The following is a 21,019-nucleotide window of genomic DNA, read 5'->3' as shown; positions in this document are numbered from 1 at the left end:
AAACTAACCTTCTGTTTAGTGTTAGGCAGCAGATGGAATCAACAAGAGTAGAGAAGGTTCCTAAATTTTAAACTTTGTATAAATTGTCTCAGAATTTTTTGATTCTAACTTACATAATTTGAATCTCTCCCTTCCCCCTTATTTTCTTGTTAGAGGAGAACATACTATTCAGGTTAAAGCTATCTATAACAAGAATACCATAGAAGGACCTACAATTAAGTTAATGATTCTTCCAGACCCTGAAAAACCCATTCGTCTCAATGTTAAATATGACAAAGATATTTCCTTTTTAGCAGGGGATACTTTCACTGGTGAGTAATTCACAGTTTTACATAAATTTGTAATGATAATTTGCCTTTTACATTAATGAATTATTTATCCTAGATGGTAAGCAAGCATTCAATAACCTTTTAAATGGCAAAGAGAATATTTGACTTAGCTCTGTCTTCTCTCACCTCTATATCCTACATTCCTTTAATGGTCAAGAATGAACTGAAAGTTCATACATAAACTGATAGCCTAAGGTAATTCAGTTTGTGTTTGGTCTTTCGCTGAACTATGAAATTCTGCAAAAGAAATATGAATGCTAAATGGTGAAAACGGGAAGGGGGAGGTGCTGCAGGCGGCTCCACGAAATATATTGCCATGTTATCTAAAACAAAATAGAACCAGGATTGTTAACTTAATTTGGATGGAAATAGATCACAGCAAAATTTATAAATAAAGATATTTCAGAACAATAAACATTTACTAAATACCTGCTATGTCCAGGTACTATACTGGACTTTTAGTTCCAGTGACAAATATGACAGTGTTCAATGAGTTCAGTCTAATGTGGGAGACAATCAGTAAGCAAATAATTTCAGTATAATGTAGTAGGTGCCAAGTCAATAAGAAATAGTATTTGTTTTATACAGGGAATTTTATTGAAGACTTCTGCTTTTTTGAAGGCATGAATCCTGTTCATAGAAGCAGTTGAAAGAAGCAGACCCAAAAGTTTAGATTCAAAAATTAACAATAATTTTTAATAATTACATTACATATGTGCATAGCTTTTATGCTCAGACTTTTAAATCTGTTTGGGGAGATAAGACCTATTTTCTTTGATTAAAAATTTGTAACCAATGCCAAGTGAATGTTTCAGATGATAAACATAACAGAATATTATATTTAGTAATAGTTTAGCTACTGAATACATTGAAAATCATAAAAGAAAATAAACATTGTATTCTTGGAATACATAAAGCATATGGATTTATGACCAGTTGCCCAAATTCTAAGTTGCTGAGTACTCACATTCTAACCTTTTTGGTCCTGTGTGGTAGAACTTATAGCACGGCCAACTGTGAAAATAAGACAAGGGACTATTCAATAGCAACGATGTATACGTTACATTTTGGGGGAGATTTAGCAATGGAGTTGTCTGTCGTGATTAGTAAGTTTTATAAACATATTGTTGGGAAATGCTGATTAAAGACTAGTGTTATTTTCTTCATCAGAATTACATTAACATTTAAACAAGTTGTATGCTTTAAAAAAAATAAATGATGTTGAACAAAACAATGTTATTCAAGGACCTACTGTGCAATTATTTAGCTAAATCTATTAATTGAACTAGAATTAAAATAACTTTTTTAATGTTCACTGTGACAGATTTTATGATTACTGTTGTTTCTGAAGATGATAGTATCATTAAAAATATTAATCCAGGACGTATTTCCATGAAAATGTGGAAGCTCTCTAACAATGGGAACCGACCACCAGCAAATGTGAGTCATGGAAAATATTTTAGAAGTTAAAAAGAGCTCTTACGTTTAACTGAAAATTAAATGTAATTTAAGTAAAAACGCAGTGTGTATATTCTGGAGAACTAGAAATTAACCAACTCCATCAATTGGGATTAAAAAAAATAGAGTATGTTTCAAAATTAAGTGTTGACGCTATTGAAAAAGAAGGGCCTACATTGTGATATTGCTAACATTTTAAGATGCTTTACACTATAAAATTATCTTGTCTAAAGGACAGTGGCACAAGGCAGAAAGCATTAAATATCACTAAGATAATACAGAAAATGAGATAATAGAGAGATTTGATTGATAGACTTAGAGTACAGAGAAGGGGGTATAGAGTTGTGAGAGCAGTTTGAGGGCCTAAAGCAGCATAGTCCAGAAATATGTCACACATGATATTTAAATTTTTCTAGTAACCACATTAAAATTTAAAAGTAAATAAATAAAACTAATTTTAATGTAGTTTTAACCTAATATATTGAAAATTGGCATTTCAGTATGCACTCAGTATTTTAAAATCTATTTTGAAATTTTACATTCTTTCGTCTTACCAGGTCTTTGAAATGTAGCTTACACCACATCTCAGTTTGGACCAGCCATACTTCAAGTGTTCAGTAGCCATACTTCAAGTGTTCAGATATAGCTATTGGCTACCATACTGGACAGTGCAAATCTAAAATACATCTCAAATTGGAAACTAAACCTTAAACTATATCAGAATATCCCGATTTAACAATTCCCTGCAGGATTTATGGTTTATTTTAATAATTTGTTTAGGAAATTAGCTTCCTTCATTTATGCCATAAATCCTATTAAGCTGCTATTGCCTTAAATTATAGCACTACCATAGAGATCTATTGTGTGTCCTTTAATATGTCTTTCCACTGTGGCTAATCTCACCATTGCGTCTTAACATGCATTGGAAAGACGTACACATATAGAGGTGTGTATATGTTTGTGTGTGTGTGTGTGTGTGTGTATTTATCCAGATGTGATCTGTATTCACATTAGGTGAAGGTAATACAACTTTTCATCCTAAATATACTGTGTTAAAATTTTGTGATTTCTCCCTCCCCCCTTCTCTCCTACTTCCCTTTCTAGGCAGAAACATTTAGTTGTACTAAAATAAAAGATAATGACAAGGAAGATGGCTGCTTCTATTTCAGGTATTTCTCAAGTCATTTCATATTTTTGTGCATACTTTGTTAAAAACTCAATCAGCCTTGATGATATTTGCTTGCTCAGCTAGAGAAAATTAATTGAATAGAAAATTGTAATGTCTCTTAATTTTTGTCAGGAAGTTTTTTGTCAGGAAGCTTTGTAAAATGGTTTGAGGGAAGATTGTTGTGATAGATATGTTAGTTTTCAAAACTATCAAAGTCATCAGAAGAAGAATTATGTTGTATTGTCAGAGTACTTTATATCTTACTATACAGATTTCTATAATCCTAAACTTAAGGATCTTACAAAGTAAAAAAAAAGGCTGGATTAGATTTTTACTGTTTAACTGTGACTTTGAGATGTTCCTTCTGCATTCTGGACCTCTACTTTGAAATCTGAAAAATGATTTTAGTAGACTATTTTTACCTGCCTGTCTATCTATCTATCTATCTATCTATCTGTCTATACTTTTAGTGAGAAATGTTCTTTTAGATTTTAGACTAATAATTATTTTGTTTCTTTAAATGTATTAGTGTAGTGTCTTAAATAATGTGAAAAAAGTACACTTACAAATTATTTTTATATTAATACTGGCATTTCCAATTGCCTGTGTATTTAACTTTATTGAGATTTTTATTTTTCTATGGGGACTCAGGTTACTTTCTACTGTTCTTTCATCTTCCCTTACGGGACTCCCTTGAGCATTTTTTCCAGGCCAGGGAATGAACTCCCTTAGCTTTTGTCTGTCTGAAAATATATTAATTTCTCCCTCACTATGAAGGACAGTTTTGCTGGATATAGGATTCTTGGTTGACAGTTTTTTCTTTCAGCACTTTGAATACATTAGTCCCACTGCCTTCTGGCTGCCAAACTTGCTGATGAGAAATCTGATCGTTGTGTTGAGCATCCCTTGTATGTAATAATTTTTTTCTCTCTTGCTTCTCTCAATATTCTTTGTCTTTTGAAAGTTTGATAATAATGTGTCTTCGTGTGTGTCACTTTGAGTTCATCTTACTTGGAATCCCTTGAGCTTCTTGGATATATTCGTGTCTTTCATCAAACTTGGGAAGTTTTCAGCCATTCTTCAAATATTTTCTCTGCCTCTTTCTCTCTTTTCCTGGAACTCCTACAGTGCATATGTTGGTCCATGTACTGGTGTTCCAAAAAGTCACTTAGGCTCTGTTTACTTTTCTGTGATCTTTTTCCTTCTTTTTCTCAGACTGTAATATCCATTGCCTTCAGGTTTGCTAACTCTTCTACCTGCTCAAATCTGCCTTTGAATATCTGTAGTGAAATTTTCACCTCAGTTATTGTACCTTTCAGCTTCACAATTTGTTTTTTTAATTTCTTTTCAGGTTTTCTGTCTCTATTGATATTTCCATTTTTTCATACATCATTTTCTTGACTTTTTTCACATCTTCCTTTAGTGCTTTGAACATCTTTAAGACAGTTTTTTTAAATAAGTTCTTGTCCAGTATATCTGACATCAGGTGTTTTTCAGGAACAGTTTCTTTTGACTTATTTTTTCATTTTGAATTGCCCGTACTTTCCTGTTTGCCCTGTGATTTTTGTTGTTGTTAAAAACTAGACATTTGAAACTAATAATGTGGCAGCTCTGGAATTCAGATTCTCTGCCTTAGCTAGGATTTGATTGTTTTTTATTTTTTGATTGTGGTAAGTAAGCTATTTCTCTGCCAGGATCAACTTTAGGTGTAAACTGAAGGTCTTCTCAAGTCTTTATTTAGCCTTTCCCTGGTATGTGTGGTCACTTTCTAATTTTCCCCATGTATGCAGTTATTTTTAAATGTCTTTTAATGTCTAGCTCCCAAAAAAGGGAAAGAAAAAACGTAGGGGGGAAGGAAAGGGTGCTGGCCCTTTAAATCTCCCTGGAAGTCATTTCAGCTGGATAATGAGGGGCTTACAATAATGGGGGTTGGTGCAGGAACAGTGACCACCTGCATTTTTAGCTACACTCTGTGATCAGAGACACCAATCAGCAATCAATACAGATTCTGGATATTTGGAGGGTGGGGTCCTTCCCTAGAACATATATGCACAGCTGCCTGTCATGGGGCTGGGTGGGGATGTAAGTAGTTACTGCTGTGCTAAGAGCTGAAATAGACTGAAATTAATCTCAATTTACCATCCAAGTCTTCTAGCTTGCTGGAAGTTGCAAGCCTTCAGTAGCTCTAGAGTTCCAAAATAATTATATCATACAGATTCTGCCAGTATAGGTCTGGATTCCTGGTACTTCCTACTCCCGCCGTCTTCCCATCATTTTCTGTAGTTTCTTTTATTTTTAAAATTCTTTAAATCGTCAGTATGGTCAGGATGCTTATTATAAATTCACTGCTTTTTCAGACTATACTACAGAACCAGTTTCTGTTGTTCTTTTTTAAATTCCCAGTCTGTCATAGACCAGTGCTCTTTGTTTTCATTTTTTATTTTAAAAAAAGATAAAGGGTCTCTGAATGTGCACTTGTTCTCAAGGCAATGTCAGATTGCTGTTTACATTTTTGAATACTCTTACTATCTTGTGAGAGAGAAGTAACAAAATGTTTATACCAGCAATTGTCGTTGGTCTGCACTTTGAACAACATTGCCTTAGGTCTTTTTGGTATTCTCATGTTATTGCATGGGACTGATTTAAACATCCTAGAAAGGATACACTGTCTTCTCTTTAGTCTATTAAATTATATTTCAGTGTATCTATTTAAATGTGTAGTCGTTTACTATTTTATTGTATATCAAAATGTATCTGTAATTTGTTTTAATTGAATAATATTATCGTTACATGGGCATCAGTTTGAAGGGACATTTTAGTAAATCTTTAAAAAATAATCACACATTTTTTTCAAACTGCATAGAGGTAATGGATGCACAACAATGTATATCTACTAAATGCCAATGGAATGTACTCTAAAATGGTTAATTTTATGTTATGTGGATATCACCTCAATAAAAAGAAATCATACACTCTGTCAGTTATAAATGTAGTATGTATAATAAAATATATTTCCCTATGTTGGATATACGAGGTATGATCACAAAATACAGTGAAAGTTTAAATAAGAAAAAAATTACTACAATAAAAGACTCCCCATCAAAATACTCCCCTTCACTTTGAACACACTTACCCCATTGTTCTTGCCACTTTCTGAAACAGTTCTGGAAGTTCTCTTTCATGAGTGTCTTTAGTTGTGCTGTCATGGCTGAATCGATTAAAAACATTTACCTTTCATGGTCATTTTGACTTTGGGGAAGAGCTAGAAGTCACATGGTGCCAGATCTGGTGAATAAGGTGGATGAAGACACACCATAATGTTTTTATTTGACAGAAATTGCTGTACCAGAAGCGATGTGTGACACAGCTTTTCTGTTGTGATCACTAAATATGGTGAATGCTGCTGCCAAGTGCCATCCAATGGAAAGGCAGAGATTTTCAATACAGGAAGCAGCGCTTCGAACCTTAGTAACAGTGTGTGACAAGTTTCAGCTTGTTTGGTGCAGTCAGTCAGGTATGAGCTACGGTTAAGAGAAGGTGTGTCTTAAAGTATGCTGTAAATCATCCTCCATCATTACAACACTCCATGTCACGCATCACTTCTGGTATACGGCAATTTCTGTCAAATAAAAACATTACCGTGGGTCCTCATCCACCTTACTCACCGGATCTGGCACCATGCAATTTCTGGCTCTTCCCCAAAGTCAAAATGATTCAGGACATCGAGGCAGCTACAAAGCGCAACTAAAAACACTCACAAAAAAACACTTCCAGAACTGCTTCAGAAAGTGGCAAGAATGATGGGTTAAGTGTGTTCTAAGGGAGGGGGAGTATTTTGAGTGGGATTAATGGCGATGTGTCTTTTACTATAATAAATTTTTTTTAATTTGAATATTCACCATATTGTTTGATCACACCTTGTATTTGAGTGACTAGAAATATTTGTGTCCTTAATGTGTGTCAGTCACTGTATTTAGTATTCTGCATATAATCTCACTTAATTTTTTAACCTTTTAAAAACTGAAATAGAAAATTTATAAAGTTAATAAAAGTTATGCAGCTTTGTGATTTCTCCCAAAGTGAATGTCTGTACAACCACTACTAAAATTAAGAAATAGAAGGTTGCCAATACCAGGGAAGCCCCACCTATGCCCCTCCCAATCATTACCTCCTTCCTTCCTGCTATGCATGTGCACACACATTCACATAGACATGCTCACACACACAAAATAACTTGGTTTTCTTTAGAATTCTATTATCCAAACATACAGAAGGTGCCAAAAACATGTATACACATTTTAAGAAAGGAAAAACTGTATTAAAATTGTAATAGTCAATATATACAGATAACAGAAGATGAATACAACTCACATTTGACTTCTGCAATTACAAGAGGTGCTCAAAGTGGTTACCATCAGCATCCAGACACTTCTGATTACGGCAAACTACTGCTTGAGTCATGTTGACCAAAGTGTCCACTTGTATCACTGCGCATGCTATTTCAGTTTCTTCCTGAAATACCGCCAGTGTAGCTGGTTTTCTACCATACACCACATCCTTTAAGGTCTCCCATAGGTAAAAGTTAGGGGGTGTTAAGTTGGAGCTTCTGTGGCATACTCAAACCTCCATTGTCATTTTACTTCCACAGTGTATTCGAATTTCAAATATCATTTCAAAATAGTCCTGCACTCCTCAAATGACAACCGTGCTTCTGCCATTTTCTTTGACTGTTCTGCCTGTCGCATGATGATGCTAGCATTCATTTGATTAACACCATATTTTAAACAAATGTCATACTACACATTGCTACCATAATTCAATTCACCTTCATAAAGTAATACATAGATAACATCTTTTAAAATGTGTATACATTTTTTGGCATCCCCAGTACATCCCCAAATTCTCTAGTCGTGCCCATATTTTAACTTTATACATACTATCTTCTTTTGTATACGACTTCTTTCACTCAACATTGTAAGATTATTACCATGTTTCTCCTAAAATAAGACCTAGCCGGACATTCAGCTGTAATGCATCTTTTGGAGCAAAAATTAATATCAGACACGGTCTTATTTTACTGTAATACTTACATAAGACCGGGTCTGATATTAATTTTTGCTCCAAAAGACGCATTAGAGCTGATTGTCCGGCTAGGTCTTATTTTCGGGGAAACAGGGTATGTGACTTATTTTATGACTTACAAGTTCATTTTCAGTGCTGTATAATTGCTGGGTCATAGATTATGTATATGTTTAACTTTAGCTGCTGCTGAAATGTTTATATTAATTTATACTCCCACCAACAATTATAAGAGTTCTCATTGCTCTATATTTTTCTCAACATTTAGTTTTGTTAGTTTTTCAGTTTTAGTCTTGTGGTGGGTGTGTATTGACATCACATTTAATTTGTATTTCTCTTTTCATCACATATTTGTTGGCCATTTTGATAACCTTTTGTTAAGTGCCTGTTTGTAGTTACCAATTTTTCTACTGAGTTTTCTTTTTCATGTTAATTTGAAGCATCTCTTTATATATTATGGATATAAGCCTTTTGTTAGACATCTTTGCCCTTTCATGGCTTGCTTTTGCACTCTCTTTATGATATCTTGAACAGAAATTCTTAGTTTTTATATAATCAAACTTGTTAATCCTCTCCTTTATCCATAGCCTTCTGTGTCCTTAAGAAGTCTTCACTGATATTTAGGTCATGAAGATATTCTTTATATAATAATTGTGTTGGGGATTCCCAAGACCACCCCCATGAAGTTGAGTCATTAGGAGGACTCACAGGACTTGACATAATCTTACAGTTATGATTGATTTTTTAAAAAGTATACAAAGCAAACTTAGGAAAGGGAATAGGTGCATGGGGCAACATCCAAGGGAAAACACTCAAGTTTCCAAGGATTTTATCCCAGTAGAATCACACAGCATATGCTTAATTCCCCAGCAACAAGTTACGATAATGCATACGAAATGTCAACAAAATAATCTCATTAGAGACTGGGGGCTGGTTGTATAGGCAGCCTCTGCCTAGCATGTACCAAAATTCCACATTCCCAGAAGGAAAGCAAGGAGTTAGTATAAACTATATTGTTTGTAGAAACAATTTAGGCATTATTAGCCACTCTTACCAGTTAATGGTGGAAACCTTTCTGAAATCTAAGTTCACAAATACCAGCCAAGGACCAGACTTGCCAGCAGGTCTTTAGATCTGCAACATATGTTAACTTTTTTTTATTACAGTTCATACAGTTATACCTGGGGTAATATTTTTAATGTATGGTGTGAGGTAATGGGTTAAGTTTTATACACATACACACATATAACTACATAAATATAGTTGTCCCTATATTATTAATTGAAAAGATTGTTTTTCTGCTATGCCATCTTTATTATAAATCATGTATCCTTATATGTATGGAGCTGTTTCTGGACTCCCTTTTTTAATTTCTTGGTCTACTTGATATATTTTCCCATACCATACTTTCTTTATAAGTCATGTCCTGTAGAATGAGTCCTCTAACTTTATTGTTCTTCATGGTTATCTTTGCCCTTTATTTTTACATATAAATTTTACAATCAGCATTTCAAGTTTCAAATAGCAAAAATACAATTCCAATAACAAAAATAGTTGGGATTTTGTTCAGGTAGAAATTTGAAAAAATCTTGCAATCTACAAATACGGCGTATCCCTGTTTTTTTTAATTTCTTTAATTTCTTTTGTAATGTTCAGTACTTTTTTTGAATCAAAGTTTCATACATCTTTCCTTAGATTAATTTCTAGATAGTTTATATTTTTTCTAGTTTTGTCAAGATAATAATTGACTTATAACATTGTATTAATTTAAGGTGTACAACATAATGATTTATATATGTATATATTACAGAATGATTAGCACAATAAGTTTAGTTTTAACATCCACATCTCACATAGCTATAAATTGTTTTTTTCTTGTGGTGAGAACTTTTAAGATTTACTCTCTGAGTAACTTTCAAATAGACAATATAGTATGGTTAACTATGGTCACCGTTGCTGTACATTGCATCCCCAGGACTTATCTTACACCTGGAAGTTTGTACCTTTTGTCCACCTTCAGTCATTTTTCTCACTCCCTATGCCCCACCTCTGGCAACCAACAATCTGTTTTTTGTATCTATGAGTTTGGTGTTTTTAGATTGCCCATATAAGTGGGATAAGAGAGTATTTGTCTCTGTCTGACTTACTTCATAATATGTAGTTGATATTTTTGATTCTATTGTAAATGGTATCCTTTAAATTTTTTAAAGTTTACGTTTGTTGTTGGTTATAGAAATCCAGTTGATTTGTGTATGTATATCGACCTTGTAGCGAGCATCTTTGTTCAGCTCCTTTATTTCCAGTATGTTTTTGGATTTTTTGGGATGTTAAAATATTTGCACACTTAATGTCTGTAAATAATGATAGGTTTATTACTTTCCAGTCCTTCCGCATTTTATTTTTCTTGCCATACTTCACTGGCTTGGATTTGCAGTGAAATGTTAAATAGATGTGATCAGAGTGATCATCCTAATCTCATTCCCAATCCAAAGGGAACGTTTCAGCATTTTACCCATAAAGTTTGATATTTGCTTTAGGGTTTTTCTTTTGGTAAACATTTTTATTTGTTGTGAATTGACATTACATTTCATCATCTATTGAGGTAATATGCGATCATTTTCCATCTTTTTTCTTTCCCCCTTATTCCACCTTCCCTCTCACCACTCCGGTTCAAGCCGTTGTTTCTCAGTCTAGTTGAGTAGGACACAGCTCTCTGGCCCATGCTGGTTTTATGAGCCTTGCACCATCGTCGGTCAGCAGCTCACAGCAGTTCACGGCAGCTCTCACTGGCTGCCGGCCACCCACACTGGCGGTAGCACTCACGGTAGCACTCAGCAGCACGCGGCAGCTGACACCAACCTCAGGCTGCTCTTGGCAGCCCAGCTCCAGGGAAAGCTGTTGTTCACAATCTTAGCTGTAGAGTGCGCAGCTCACTGGCCCATGTGGAAATCAAACCATCGACCTCAGCCTTAGGAGCACGGTGCTCCAACCACCTGAGCCACCAGGCCAGCCCCTTCTTTCTTTTTTAATGTGGTGAATTATAGTACATTAGTTTTCTAAATGTTTATTCCGCTAACCTTGTATTACAAGAATAAACCTAATTTTATCATTTTCTTTCTCATATATTTTTTTCAGGTATCTAGGTCATGTCTCACAAGATTAACTGGGAGAAGTGGTCCCTAAGTCTTAGTTTATTCTGTGGGAAGATCTTGTGTAATAGGGTTGTTATTTCTTCCTTAAATGTTTGGTAGACTTCATCAGTGAAGCTATCTGAGCCTCTAGTTTGGGAGAGGAAGGTTGTAATTAAGATTCAGTTTCTTCAAAGTCAGCAGTTTAAGGACTATTTGTATTTCCAGTGTTTTCTTTGGTCAGTTTTGTAACTTGTAATTTTTAAAGAATTTGTCAATGTCATCTAAATTTTCAAATTTGTTGTTCATAATTTTTTTATTGTCTGTAAAATCTATTGTGATCTCTCACTCTTAACATTAGTTATTTGTACTTTTTGTTGCTGATTAATATTACCAGGATGTTTCAATTTTGTAGGTCTTTTCAAAGAACGAACTTCGGCTTTTTTTAAAACTTGAGATGGTTGCTTAGCTCATTTATTTTCAGCCTATATATACGTACATGTTTCTATACATATACATAAATATGCATACTTATGTCTATGCATATGTGTATATATAAAGCTGTCAATTTTCCTCTAAGCATGGCTTTAGGAATATTCACAAGTCTTTTTCATTATATTCTTATTAATTCTATAAGGATATTTTCTTATTTCCATTGTGATTTCATCTTCTATTCATGACTTAATCAGAAATATGGTGCTTAATTTCTAAACTGGGGGATTTTCTTAGTCTATTTTTATTATTGATTTCTAGCTTAATTCCTCTGTGGTCCTGGAGCCTACCCCATATAATTTCAGTCCTTTGAAATTAATTGACACTTGTTTTTGTAGTATGTGCATGTGATCAGTTTTTGTAAATATGCCCTGTGTACTAAAAAAATTATACTGCATTTTAAGCAGTGTTTATGTTCATTAGTTCAAAATTTGCTAATGATTTTGTTTAATTTTTCTATATCTTTTTTGTCTGCTTTTTCTAGCAGTGAGTATGAGTGTGGATTTGTATATTTTCCCTCTTAGTTTTGTCAGTGTTTATATATTTTGAGGCTATGTTGTTATTCACAGACAGGCTGTTATTCACAGCATATTTGCCTGGCGTATTGAATCAGCTATCATTAATGAAGTCTTTATCTTCTTCTCTAGTAATGCTTTTGTCTTGAAATCTACTTTGGAAACAGTATACTTTCCATATGAGTGACATGCCAAAAAGCACCTTAGGGATCATGACACTCAGTGTTTGTATAAAATACCTTTTTTTCTTTACTTTTATATCTTTATATTTTGCTTTTTTCTTAATAACATTATAGTTTTTTTTTAACCTGTCGTTTGTAGTTTAGATCTTACATACATTACCAAAATGTGTGCTTTTGAATCTACTACCTTTACCATTTGTTTTTTCTTTAATCCTACTATTCTTTGTTCCTTCTTCTTTTAAAATTATTAAGTGGTTTTAATTGTTATTTTCTACTCCTTATTAAGTTGGTAGTTATACAGTCTTACTATTCTCTAAGTGATTTCTTTTTTTTTTAGAGATTACAACATGCATAGTTGACATACCAATGCATAATGACAATTTGTCTTTTTCTAACCACTCTTCTTGTATAGTGCATGAATCTTAGAATACTTAAACTCCACTTTCCCTCTCCCACCTTACATGTTTTTGTTATTGTGTATGTTAAACCTATCAAGGCATTATTATTTTATATAGTCAATGTTCAATTAGATTTACTATCTCATTTGTATTTTCTGTTCATCTTCAACTCAGGGTTTCCATCGGAATCATTTTTCATCTGAGGAAGTACCTTTAGTATTTCCTCTAGTGCACATCTACTGGTGATGAATAATCTCATTTTTCCCTGAAAATATATATATATTTTTTCCCACCCTCATGCTTGAAGGATATTTTTCCTGGATATGATATTCTTGGTTGGCAGTTTTCTTTCTTGCTGCACTTTCAAGCCATCCTTCACTATCCCATGATTTCTGTTAAGACGTTACCTCTCAGTTTTATTGTTGTTATCTTGAAAAGTAATCATTTCCCCTCTTCTTTCGTTGTTTTGAGTTTTTTTCAGCAGTTTTTCCCTGACGTGCCTATGTGTGGATTTCTTTTTATTTATCCTGCTTGTTTTTCTGTGCTTTTATTTTGTGGTCTTTGTTCAGTTTTGAAAAATTGTCAGTCATTATTTCACCAGATATATATCTACCTCTTTCCCTCTTCTCCTTCTGGTAACTCTTAATTATATTCATATTAGTCCTTCTTGCAGTATTCTTTGTTTCTTAGACATTCTTCTGTCTTTGCCATTCTTTTGTCTCTCTTCATTCTAGATATTTATTCTGAACTGCCTTCAATTAACTAATCTCTATTCAGTGATGTCTAATTTGCTGTTAAATCCATCTTTGAGTTATCAATTTCTGTTTGGTACTTTTAGTTTATATTTTTCTTCAGGTTCACTTCTCTGCTGGGATTCTCAATCTTGTCTTTTATTACCCTGAGTGGTAACCAGAGTCTGTTTTAGCATTCCTTAGGGTTTGGTTTATCTCTTGTTTCTGTTGGTTTTCATTCTAGTTTTCTTGCTTCATGTACCTGGTTGTCCTTTTTTGTGATTTGTTTTTTACCATACATTTTATTTATGAATATTTATAGAAATAATTTGAAGTCTAAGATGTTATCTTTCTCCAGATATGGTTTACATTTGCTTCTGTCCATTGTCTGAGCCATTAGCAGTCTTACCGTTTCAGTCCAGCTTCAGAGATTGAAATGATTTAAAGCTGAGTTGCTTTTCCCTTGGGAGCTTGTCTGCTTTAGATCCAACTCTACTTCTTAAGATGTACTTCTAGGAGTAAAGAATCCTTAAATGTGAAATTAACTTCTTAGGGTCTCCATGCTATCTTATATCCTGCTGAATTATTTTCACTTCTTGCTGGTTATCTATCAAACATCTTTAAGCAAGTGTCTTTTTAAATATGGTTTCCTTCATCAGGAAGGGTAGGTCTGCCATTTGGAAGCAAAAGTCTGTTTCATTCTTACTGTAATTTTATTAGGTATTACCCTCTCAGAAAAACATAGCTTAGAGAAAGGTTAATTTTCTCCACGGTTTTATATATGTTACAGTGCTTTCAATTAAGAAATGTATTCATAGTCTTTGTTCTTTTTGCTACATTATGCCGATATTTTGAGACCATAAATGTAGTGCAAAAGCCACTGTAGAGATCACGAGTCACAATGCACATACCAGGCAAGGTATACCATAGAATATCATTCATATTTTCATTGTGGTTAAGTGTGACCAAAACAGACTAGTAAGTAAGTGTACCTCTTATTAGGCACGAAATTCATTATTGATAATTAAGTCACCGCAAATGCCTTGTATCTGTAAAGTTAAATATTTAAAATAAAAGTAACATTAACAGATCAGGATGTCATACAATTTTGAAATATAAAAGTGTCAGTTGGAAACATCATGTAGAATTGAAGCAAAATTCACTTGACATATAATTCAGCATTTTTTGTGTTTACTATACTTTGTCAATTTTATATTCTTATTCTTTCAACTTTACCACAACCAGAGTCTGGTTTTTGGATCTTTTGTGAAAGAATGTCCAAGTAGAACAATATTAGGCCCTAAGCCTAATATTGCAGGAAATATTTGTTGAATGAAGGCGAATATAGTAGTGGTAGTAATTCTCTTTTTATTTACTTTTTTTGAAAGGAACTGAAATGTTGATGCTTTGAATTCATTCCCCCTTTATTTAAAAGTTGTAAATAATCTTATCTCTTTCTTTCTAACTTAGGGACAAATTAATTCCTAATAAAGTGGGGATTTATTATATCCAGTTTGGTTTTACGATGGATAAAGCAAATACTCTTAACAGTGAACAGGTTTGTTTGCTCTCTTTATATACCGCAGTTAGCTTTACATTTTCTTGTGCCCTTTAGGAATGAAATACTTTGTTTCAAAGAGAATTAATTATTCAATGCAGAGTACAAATAATGCAGTTTTCAGAAATATTGGAATACAATATATTTAAATTATGTTAATGACCTGATGCAGAAGTTACTTTTCCACCTTTCTTTGTGTCGAAGACTCAATTAGTAAGCATTTTAGTGTATAACATAAGGTTGCTTCTATCAATCATACATGAAAAATTTTCAGTTAATAATATTTCAGGTACTAGAATTTCGGATAATGAAGTTTAAGGTAGTTTTTACATCATATCCATTCAATAAATGGTACTGTACTAAATTTTTAAAAATTACCTCTACTTTTCAATGCCTCTAAGTTTGTTCCTAGGTAGCTGTTAACATTCAAAAATTAATCTTTCATATACTTTTAATCCTAAGTTTTTAAAAGTTAGTTTTAAGAGATTAATGGAAATACATTTTAGTGTAACGTTTCATTTCATTTAGTATATGCTATCATTTCTTCTCTTACTCTTGAATACAAAATCATTAATATATTGTTAATCAGAATGCTTCTTTTGTTTTAAAGATTATAGTTGATGTTCTACCTAATCAACCTATGAAGTTAGTACCTAAAATTCAGCCAGATACACCAGCTGTTTCAAATGATCACTCAGTTGTCAATAGGACCTTGGTCAAAGATCTACATCTTATTATCACGGTAATGTTTATTTATGTCCAAAATTGCAAAGGATAACAAAAATTATTTCTAGTTTTAGTGTGCAAAATAGTTATTATACAATCAGATCTTGATTATTCAGTTTAAGGTTATAGGAAAAATTTGTGCGGATGAATGAAATGTTTATAAACATCTATGAATGCAAAGAATGCATAACATTATACAGAGGGTGTGAAAAAAATGTATACACATTTTAAAAAAGGAAAAAACTATTATAATTGTAATAATATATACCGATAACAAAAGATGAATACAAGTCATGTATATGCATTTTTTTGGCAGCCCTGGTTTATAAAATATACTCAAATATACTAAGTAAAACTGATTCAAAAATGCAGAAATCTGCGTGCCTTTCCTAATATATCCCCTTTAAGTCCCCTTTTTCATGTATGTATTATGAATATGTGTCAAATAAATTGATTCCTCCATGTCCATTTCATTGAGGGGACAGAAGGAAATAATTGAGTAATTACTTTTAAGAGATCTTCTCTGATAACTGATCATAGTGAGCTCCTCAAAGTTTCTAGAGAGTAAGCAGCAATACAATTGCCAAGAATATTAACAGAAACAGGTAAAACACAGTAGTGGGACTTCACCTTTATGGAAAATTTTGCTGGTGGAATACTTAACCTCTTTCCGTTTATTTTCCAGTTTTAGACACATGAGTTGTTCTTAACTTCTCTTCCCCAGATCAGTGAATGCTAAAAGTATGTAAGAAGGTGAAACTTTAAAATAAGAGTCCTTTTAATGTAGAATGTTAGGAACAATTGTCTTAGATGGAAGCCTCTCATTCTTTCATGGCTTCTGGGATTATTTTCTACCTATGGAATACTTAATCTGAGAACTGAATTCTGTGCTTGGAGTAAAGGATCAGGATATTTGGGGCTTTATAAATATGTCATGTTTCTGATTTTTACATGTCCTTCTCTGGGTTTAATCTTCTTACCAGTTCTTCTAATTAGTTATTTTCCGTTGTTTAAGGATGAGTACAACAATCAGACTGGAACTGATTTGGTTGGCAGTGTAGTAGCTACCATCAAAAGTTTTAATGAAGAAGATACTGATATACCACTCTTTATCGGGAAAGTTAGGACACTTGAATTTCCCTTTACGAAAGGCTCAGCTGAAATCACGGTAATTTTTGTAGATAAGATTTCTGTATTTTATAGTTTAAACAACAATAGTATAAGACCTGTTCTTTGTATGTATGGCTGTGTAATGTTCTAATTATAAGATTAAATTGGAAAGTCAACTGAAATATTTTGTGATTTTGCTCTGAGCAAGGATCAGTATTACTATTTAGCAAGACCCTCTTTTTGCCTGTGGATGACTGTTTTCTCTGCTTTTATTGATTTTTTTTAGCTTTAATGATAATCTAATCGTGTTTTATTGAAAAGCTACCATTTTGTGAACAGAAACAGAATAAAACATTGCCTATGTAAAATACATAGCTTAAAAAAAATTAATAAAACATATTATCTTTATTATTTTTCCCAAATGGAAATAGTTTTACTTATTAAAAAAATAACACAGAGCAAAAACTGAAAAATATTCACTATTTATTATCACCCTTTAGAGATAATGATGTTTAGTAATTTAGTGTATAATCTCCAGACTTTTCTGTATATACGAGGTCTGACAATTAAGTTCGCGAACTCATCCTAGAAAAATGCTACATACCTTACTGCTGAATATTACTACAGTCACCTTTGAAATACTGCCCTTGGGAAGCTATGCACCGACACCAGCGCCTAGTCCACCATAAATTAATTTTGGAACTCTTTTTCTGGAATGGCCATCAGAACTGTTGTCGTCTTACGCTTGATGTTCTGAATGTCATCAAAGTGTCTTCCTTTCCATATTTCCTTTACTTCAGGTAAAGAAAGAAGTCATTGGGGACCAGATCAGGTAAGTAGGGAGGGTGTTCCAATACAGTTATTTGTTTACTGGCTAAAAACTCCCTCACAGACAGTGCCGTGGGAGCTGGTACATTGTCATGAGGGAAGAGCCATGACTTGTTGGTGAAAAGTTCAGGTCGTTTTCGTCTTTTTCACACAGCCTTTTCAGCGTTTCCAAATAGTAAACTTAGTTAACTGTTTGTCCAGTTGGTACAAATTCATAATGAATAATCCCTCTGATATCAAAAAATGTTAGCAACATCATTTTGATTCTTGATATGGACTGACAGGACTTTTTTGGTCGTGGAGAATTTGGCTGACCTCTTTGCTTTGGTTCATCGGTGAGCTCCTTCGGGACCATTTTTGTACAACCTTTCTCATGCCAAGATTTTCAGTTAAGATTTTGCTAACTGTTTCTCCATTGATGTTTATTTGGTCTGCTGTGCTTCTCACAGTCAGCCAACAATTTGACATACAATTTGATGAATTTTTGCAGTACCTTCATCAGTTCTGCTCATTACTGGCTGCTCTGACTTCTCTTCATCAGTGATACGTTCTCTCCCCTCAGAAAAACGTTTAATCTATTTGTACACTGCCGTTTTCTTCATGGCATTATCCCCACAAACTTGGACTAAAATGTCCCTGATTTCACTTCCACTCTTGCCAAGTTTAACAAGAAATTGAATGTTTGTTCGTTGCTCTAATTCAAGCTCAGACATTCTTGCGACAGCACACAAAAGCATGCAAAAACAGTAATGAACGCCACTCAGCAAAACACCGCCTCACGTCAATATAAACACAGTTGTGAGACACTGATATACCAACGTTACAAAACTTTATTGAACTGTTTTTATAGTGCTGCCAATGTAAGCTCACAGTGGCAAGTTTGCGAACTTAATTGTCAGATCTCGTACACTAATACTGCATGGATACCCTGTGTATATGATTTATTTACATGGGGGGGTGTAAAATTTCAATAATAGAACATTGCTTTTATAAAAATCTTATTTAACACACCTTTGATATATCTTTGATATATTCATCAGTAAGTATAAACCTATGTCATTGTATTTATGATCACAATTTGTTTGATCAGTCCTAAGTAAAAATTTAGTTCCTATACAAAGCTTGTTTTTATTAACAGTGCTTCCATCAGTTTTCTTCCATGTATATATCCTTTTGCATATATCTGGTTATTTCCTTAAGAAATTGCTAGACGTAGAACTGGAGGCACAGTCTTTTGGTAATTACTACCAATTGCTCTTCAGTTTATATTCCCACCAGAATTATGTGTACATCCTCATATTATTACCAACCCTGAATATGAACAATTTCTAAAATTCTAACCAAGTTTCCTATATTCAAAAAAAATATTTTCTTTGTTACTAGTAAGGTTGAACAATTTTCATATTTTTGATCTTTGTAAGATTGTCCCTCAACTCTGTGTATTTTGGAATGTTCGTCATTTTTTTCTTAATTATATATTAAAGATATTAATGTTCTTTTGTATATAAATATTTTTTCCTGAATTTGTCTTTTGTTGGGGTTTGTTTATATTGGGGCCGGAGAAAAGATTATATTCACAGTGGTAACTCTGGTATCTTATGCATTTAGTCTTGGTTTGTCTGAATTTTATTTTTATCTTTTTTTCAAATTAACCAAGTTTCTTGATATCATTTGAAAAATTCTTCCTGAACCAATAAATTTGAAATGTCATCTTTTCTTCCATTTTTTTCAATATTTATCTTTATATCTAACCCACTGCTAATACCACTTTTTAAAAAATTAAAGTGTAGTTGACATACATTATTAGTTCCAGTGTATAGTATACCACATTGTTTTAATAACATAGGCTTACAGTCAAGCAGGCTGTCGGCTTACACCTGGTCTATAGTAGTCATGTCTATTGGTTTGGCAATGACAAACCCTTACATTTCATTTTAATTAGTTTCCAACATTTAAAGTTCTGGAGTTTTACAGAAAGATCTGACTTATTTGAAGAATTGTAAAAACCTGGTAATACTGGGCCAAGATTATCTTATGGCAGCAGGATTTTTCAGTCAGCTGTATCTATGCCTCTTCCTTTCCTCTCTTGACAGTGAGAGCAAGTGTCAGTTGATATTTACATTTACACTTGTTCTTTTATTTTTATTACAGTGGAGAGTAAAGTGAAATTTTCTTGTACCCTAACAAAAATTAGGTAATAAAAACCAAATGTTGAAAATCAAAGAAGGGGAGACATGTTGAACATGCAAAGTCGGTTTGTTTTGGAAGAATACACCTAGCCCATTTTACCTATTTTCTGTTTACATATGTCGTATTTCCGTGGCCCCTCTCTAAGCATTTGAAGTTGCTAACTCTGCTGTACATATTTCTGAAGTTAAGATGGCAACTAAACTAATCCCCTGCAGCTGCATATGGAATCTAAGCTTCATGTCATACATATGAATTTCCACTAGAGGTTCCTAATGCCACACTGAAGAAGCAGAAAACTCTCAAGTCCCACTTGACACCTGACCATGTATTGATTTAGTAGGTCTGGGGCAGGACTCTGGAATCTGATTTATAACAAGCAGGTGGTTCTTATCATTAGGGACACTTAGGAAACACTGGCCCAGAACACCACCAGTATGTGTAAATACTACACATTTGCTTGAGAAAAATGTGTATTACTTTCTTTATAATCTGAATTTATAACTTTTCAAATTTGTTAATTGTGTTATTCAAATTCTGTATATTATTTGCCTGCTTGGTCTGGAAATTTCTAAAAGAGGTGTCTAAGTTTAATTCTGCTCTGCATTTGTCCATTTATCATATTCCAAATTCCCATTTGTATTTGGATCCAGTTTTGGACCCTTCTGTTCTCTTCATTTCTGTTATTCTATGTTTGCTTTTTTCTTGATAAGCTGTACATCAGATACTATAAACTATAAAACTTTGAGATAGGAAGGGCCTTCTTAAACAAGATATAAAGGAAGGCATTTTATCTTTAACTATATTAAAAATTAAAACTATATACCGTATACATATCTTAAGCAGAATTAAAATAACAGTGGCAATGCATTGAAAATTGTTGACATTAAATGATGGTATATAAAGATTCATTATATGGTTGTATAATAAAAAATTCTTTTAAAGATGACAAATTGAGTAGAAATATTGTTATATATATTGCTGCATATGTATTGCTATGTACATATATTATAGCAATATTTTCATATAAAATAGAGGATTAATATATTAAACGTATTTTTTAAACCTCCTGAAGAACTACCTCCAAATCAAAGAGAAAAGACAATCTCATAGGAAAATAAATGACAAAA

The 21,019-nt window shown here is 33.2% G+C and overlaps 1 protein-coding gene across 1 annotated transcript in view; it reads left to right on the top strand.

Annotated features, from left to right (window-relative positions):
* SMCHD1 (structural maintenance of chromosomes flexible hinge domain containing 1) overlaps positions 1-21,019 on the top strand; it is a 146,036-nt gene that overhangs the window by 91,543 nt on the left and 33,474 nt on the right. The window contains exons 32-37 of the mRNA XM_033087399.1: positions 154-311; positions 1,654-1,769; positions 2,892-2,956; positions 14,951-15,038; positions 15,649-15,780; positions 16,780-16,932. Of these exons, the coding sequence (XP_032943290.1) occupies positions 154-311; positions 1,654-1,769; positions 2,892-2,956; positions 14,951-15,038; positions 15,649-15,780; positions 16,780-16,932 (712 nt within the window). The remainder of the gene's footprint in view (positions 1-153; positions 312-1,653; positions 1,770-2,891; positions 2,957-14,950; positions 15,039-15,648; positions 15,781-16,779; positions 16,933-21,019) is intronic.

Source organism: Rhinolophus ferrumequinum, chromosome 19 (assembly GCF_004115265.2).
Source record: "Rhinolophus ferrumequinum isolate MPI-CBG mRhiFer1 chromosome 19, mRhiFer1_v1.p, whole genome shotgun sequence".
In the NCBI taxonomy this organism is placed as follows: domain Eukaryota; kingdom Metazoa; phylum Chordata; class Mammalia; order Chiroptera; family Rhinolophidae; genus Rhinolophus; species Rhinolophus ferrumequinum.
This window is presented reverse-complemented; position numbering and strand designations above follow the sequence as displayed.